The 5,197-nt window shown below is 53.6% G+C and overlaps 1 protein-coding gene across 1 annotated transcript; it reads right to left on the bottom strand.

Moving 5' to 3' along the window:
- Positions 1–1,665: 1,665 nt before the first annotated feature.
- CSUI_009397 (uncharacterized protein) lies at positions 1,666–5,195 on the bottom strand. The gene has a single exon (XM_068069513.1). The coding sequence runs from the start codon at positions 4,998–5,000 to the stop codon at positions 3,648–3,650; it is 1,353 nt and encodes a 450-aa protein (XP_067918511.1). The 5' UTR covers positions 5,001–5,195; the 3' UTR covers positions 1,666–3,647.
- Between the last annotated feature and the right edge of the window lie 2 nt (positions 5,196–5,197).

The following is a 5,197-nucleotide window of genomic DNA, read 5'->3' as shown; positions in this document are numbered from 1 at the left end:
CTTGCGGCAGCCTTTACATTGTCTGTCCAATGATAAAACAGGATCGACTCCGCACACCACACGGTACGGCGACTCCCCTGTTGCGGGATGGGGGCGTGTCCGATAAGCGAATGCAACTGCAAAGCGGTAGTTATCCCCTTCTCCGCCTTTCTCCATAACCGTGCTCCCTAATGCATTTCCCGGGACTTTCACGAATGCCTCGATCACTGCATTCGCTTGCGGATTGTGAGGGCAGATCCGTTGTCTTTGAGTCTCCCACCGAAATAACAAGTCCTGAAAAAGCCTGGCACCGAACACATTAGCATTGCTTCAGAGCTGTGGCTCTGCCCCAAATGATCTAGAGTTGGGTGTGTTCTTATGTGTGTGAAACTAGGGTTAGTGTGAGTTTTCCGGAGAGGTCAATACCTCTCAAACTGTCTTGAGCAGCCGATGTGCTCTTACTTAGGATTGAATTAGTGTAAGGGACCCTTACGATACACCATAACCTCCAGGGGGGGATGCAAGTCGAGATGATAACTCAACTTATGGGCTAGCTAGAGACTGCCGAAAACGTGTAATAGATTAGTAAGAAGAAATTTACTCGTTAAGGATAAGATTAAGACAGGGTCCTCCTATGAGGAGAACTCAACCAGTTTCCATCGGTTTATCAGCGGATACTAATTGCTCTTGTTCGTCTCCAAAAGTATGTGTGTAGACAAGGGTAACCCACGCTAGCTAAACCGGACCACTCGTGCCTAGAAATCAGTCTAGTTACGTGAGATAGCGACGCCAGACAAGAAGAAAGACGCACAGAAAAAAAAGAAGGAAGGGAAGATCTCCGCTGTGAGAAGACAAGACATAATTCGGTGTGTTCTCTCCTCTTTTGAAAGTTGAGAAGAAGAAGGGAAGCCCTGAAAGCCTGTTCCAGGCAGGAAAGAGTATTCTTGGTGAGCGTGTGTTTTCGGGGGGAGCTGGTCGAACTCCGAGTAACTCGAATGATCCAAAGTAGGAATCCGCTAAGGGAAAACGTGGGAGTTGCAGGACTGGAATCGAAGACCTGGTATTTTTTTTTCCTTGTTTTCCCCCTTTTTATGTTGGAGAGTCGTCTGACAAAGAATCGGAGTGTGTCACGGATTCCAAGTCAAGGACTGTGAGTAACGTCTACCCAGACAGCGGCGCCACCATTGCAAATGCTTGCCGGCAAATCTGTAATGCTAAAACAAGTAAGCAAGCCGTGTCCTTTCCGTTACGGGAACACAGCGGACTTCAGCGCCCTCACAACGGATAGCACTGGTGGTACAGCAGTACAGGGCGGGACCCGCCAACAGTATTCTTATTGTGTGGATGATGATATTTTATCCGTGTTGTAGGGTACTGTTGGATAGCATTTACACGAGGAAGGTCTCTCATCTTCTTTCTTCTCCGACGTTTTTTTCTTCTTTAGTATGGAACGAAGCATCTGTCCGCCTTCCGGAAGTCTGTAGCGTTCTTGCTCTATGAAAGCGCGTGTGTTTCCGGTGGTCTGATGGCCAGAAAGAGAAGAGGTTTATACATCGCATCTTCCCCTGCGGCAAAAGTAATTGATAAACCAGCTAAATATACAAGGGGAGAGACACATGCCTCGAATGAAGAAAATCAATCCTGACTGGGTCCGACTCTACAGTGTAACGTGAGTCGGCTACCTCACTGCGCGTATTGTTCTCGGCCAACTCCTCTAACAGTTTTTCTCCCCCCTCACTTTGGGTTCAGGAAAAACTTCCTTTCTTTTGCTCAGTCTCTCTTTTACAAACGCAGTAGATCTACAAGATTTTCCACACTCGTACACACTGTCATTGCAGCCCATTCAGTCGATAGGAGTCGGAGTCGGATGCCATGCGCCATGACACGTCAGCAACTGCAGGCAAACTGAGATTTCTTTAGAATGCTTCAACATGAGGCCAACAAGCGGATTGTACAGATGCAGTCGGGTCCAAGATCTCTTAAAGTTTTTACAGCCAAGATGCAAGGTGGCAAGAACGGACGATAAGGGGGTCGTGGAGCAGGCCACTCATCCTACTAGAAACGATACCTCCTAGTAGTGGGCTCTGTTTCTTCTGTTCAGTGGCTCTACTTTTTGTCCCTCTCGGATGTATCGCAACTCCTTTTGTACCTCCGTCTGACTGGAAGGCAAATTTGAAGAGTCTGCAGACGTGTTTTTCTTCGTCATCCTCCTTGGTCCTCGTTAAAGAAATCCAGCTTCCAAAAGCCAGACAAGGGGAGGACAAATGCCCATTTGCATTCACCCCGGTCGTCCACAATGAAGAAAACCACTAACGACTTTGGGCTGGACTGGTCAGCCCGCAGGCGCGGTAGGGCCGAAGATAGCTCGGAGGGTCCCTTCCTGTTGCGTCTGAGGGGAGCCGGACGAGGACAATCCGTTTATTCGGCCCAGTGCTGTAGAAACAACTAGAATGTCCCAAGCGCGACACGCATGGGGCTGCTGGCCCCGCGTTCTGGAAACCGTGTACCGACCTCGATAAGGCCTTCCCTGATTGCAGTTCGCTTCCTTCGTATCCGTGACCCCCGCGTGCAGGAAACATTTTGAGCTGGCGGTGTGGTGAAGCAGGTGGTACTCACGACGTACCAGTATCTCTGCTTCGGGCAAGACTCCAACAGGGCCGCAGCCTGCACAATAATTTTGTCTGCTTCTTGGGAAAAAGCTTCGCAGGTACTGAAAGGTGTTCTTTGACAACTGCAGCGCGCAGGGGCGTTCATTCCGACGACGGCGCAGTCTATCAACCATCAGTGTGGCACACTCGGAACCGAGTATCCAGGTAGGCCAGAGCAAGACACGGAGATGAAAGTAATGGCTTTCTAATTGCTCGCGCGGTTTGCTGAACTCGGTGGCTGTCTTAGAATCCAAAAAATTTGAGCTCCCGGAGACCTGGACCGCGAGGAACCTTCCACGCGACCTCATCCAGCGCCACACCCAAGAGTAACTGAGCGTTCGTGCGTCAGTGGTTGTACGCGGGAAAGCTACTTCCTTCAAAGCCCACACCTCACACCCTTCCCGCCCGTCACAGAGAACATATGTGACTTCTGCTTTTATCTCCCCTTAGTTCAAAGACTGGTTGAAGACAAGGACTGGGTCAACATGAGCACGCGGAGGGCAGTCGTCTAGCAGAGGAGGAGTTGTAGCTCCAAAGGCTACAACTCCTCCTCTGCTGACAAATCTGGATGTGCCTGACGTTGCAGGAACAACGCCGCGTGACAGGAGAGCCCGATGTACGCGTCTTCGAGCCTTGGCAGAGTGGCCTTTCCTTCCCGGATGAGTCTTTCCAAGACGTCCCGGGCAACGGCTTGCTCCCGTGTGAACGGACCGTGGCCTGCCAGGCCGTAATGGTTTCGCCATTCTTCGACTGTAGCTAGTGTGTACACGAAAGAGGCGTGGAGACGGCCCATGACACCCGGTGCGCGGCTTGCACTATCCTTCCTAAGGTGAAATTGGAAATCATGCGCAAGTCGGTTCATGAGGTCCCTGTGGGGGTGGAGGCGGGCCACGAGAGAGTGGTAGACACTCTCCATCGCGCCAAGCGGAGGTATTTCCCTCGCTGAAGAAGCCGGTCCCGGACGTTCTGACGCTCGGGCCGCTGCCTCGTCACCACTCGCAAGCATATCTTCGGTGCTCTTTACTTCCGCCGTCCGTCATCCGGTTCAGACACCGCTCCTGGAGGAGGCTCCGCTTCGTCTCCTGCTGAGCGCGTGTAGCCACTCGCGTTCACAGCACGCCAGAAGGACTCCTGAGCAGCTCCGGAGTCGGCTTGGTCTTGGAGTGCAAGCTTATACTTGAATACATTCTGCAAGTACCTGATCAGCTCGAGTTCAACACTTTCGATAGCGACAGCTGCCGCGTGCGCTCTGTCAGCCTGATGACGGAGTAACTTCATATCCGCGGTCATTCCGGCTACAGTCTCCGGGAGTACTTCCCCGGAGACTGCCAACCCTTCGAGGCGGCTAACAGACTCAAGTACACCAACTTCTAGTTTTCTCACATCGCGCTTGAAGCGCTTGGTGCTAGTTAGAATTTCTACGCCGTTTCTCTCAGCCACCGCCAAGAAGGGCAGATCCTGCATCGAGAGATCGCCATCCAACCACCGCGGCTCGAGCCGCTCCGTTGCCTGAAGAACCGCACTGACGGGTAAATTCTCCCTCAGTATCTCCACGCCGTATTCAGCCACTGTCAGGCCCACCTCCAGGGGGTCCCCGAGTTGGTCGCTGAATGGTTGGACATCACTGCGCATTCGAGCAGTCTCCCGGACTCGCGCCCCAAAGCCTGGTTGCCGTCTTCTCGCTCTCCCGGAGGGTTCCTCTGCACCACTGCTGGATGAGTCTGAGCTCGTGCTTTGCGGCCCCAAGGGCTGGCGACTCCTTCGGGGGGTAGGCCATCCGTGTCCCTCACTCGTTCTCTTTTTCTTGGACTGTCCTACCCGTTGCTTCCGCTGAGCTCCTCCAGCTGCTACACTCTTTACCGTAGCAGGCTCCTCCCCAGCCGCCGTCCCACCAGCTGTGCGTTCGGCGTTTTGCTCGCTCCCGGGAAGCATGTGCTCGGCGCCAGCAGAAGGCTCTTCGGAAGCTGGGTTTGACGCTATGGTCATTCCATCCGATGAGGCCAGGTCAGCAACAGGTGCAGATACACCAGGTGCTGTCGGGTCCCCCTCTTTGGCGCCGCCCTCAGTCCCAATCTTGTCCTCATCTTCGTCTTTGTCGGACTCCTCATCGTCTCCCTCGTTCTCTTCTTCGTCCCTTGTCTCAGTCTCTCCTTCCCTGCGCCTCTTGTCTCCCCCTTCCTGCCCATCTTCTCCACGTCCTCCCTCACCACGCCTGCCTCCCCCACCAGACTCACCCGGAGCTTCCCCACCCGACCCAACAGCGACGTGGCTGGAAGTGTCACCTCCTTCACCCGCCCCACCACGTTCTGCCCCTTCCCCTCCTGTCTCACCTCGGCCATAACTCTGCACCTCCCCACCAGGCAATTGTGACATAGTGCCACCTGCCTCGGCTGTTCCAAAGGTTTCTGTTGTTGTCAATCCCTCTTCGCTTTGCCTGGAAGTGACTCCTTCCCTGTCGCGAGTGCCGCTTTCTGTACTCCGGTTTTCCCCACGTTGCTTCTGTCGAGCTCTACCAGTCTCTGCACTCTCTTCCGTAGTGATCTCTTCTCCAGGAGGCGCAACACCGGCTC

The sequence above is a fragment of the Cystoisospora suis genome (genome assembly GCF_002600585.1).
Source record: "Cystoisospora suis strain Wien I chromosome Unknown contig_5602, whole genome shotgun sequence".
In the NCBI taxonomy this organism is placed as follows: Eukaryota; Apicomplexa; class Conoidasida; order Eucoccidiorida; family Sarcocystidae; genus Cystoisospora; species Cystoisospora suis.
The sequence above is the reverse complement of the archived record's forward strand: the minus strand, read 5'-3'. Positions and strand labels throughout refer to the sequence as shown.

Bases quoted from the DNA above. Each gene is read 5' to 3' on its own strand.
- CSUI_009397 (XM_068069513.1), bottom strand. From the start codon at position 5,000: ATGTCACAATTGCCTGGTGGGGAGGTGCAGAGTTATGGCCGAGGTGAG.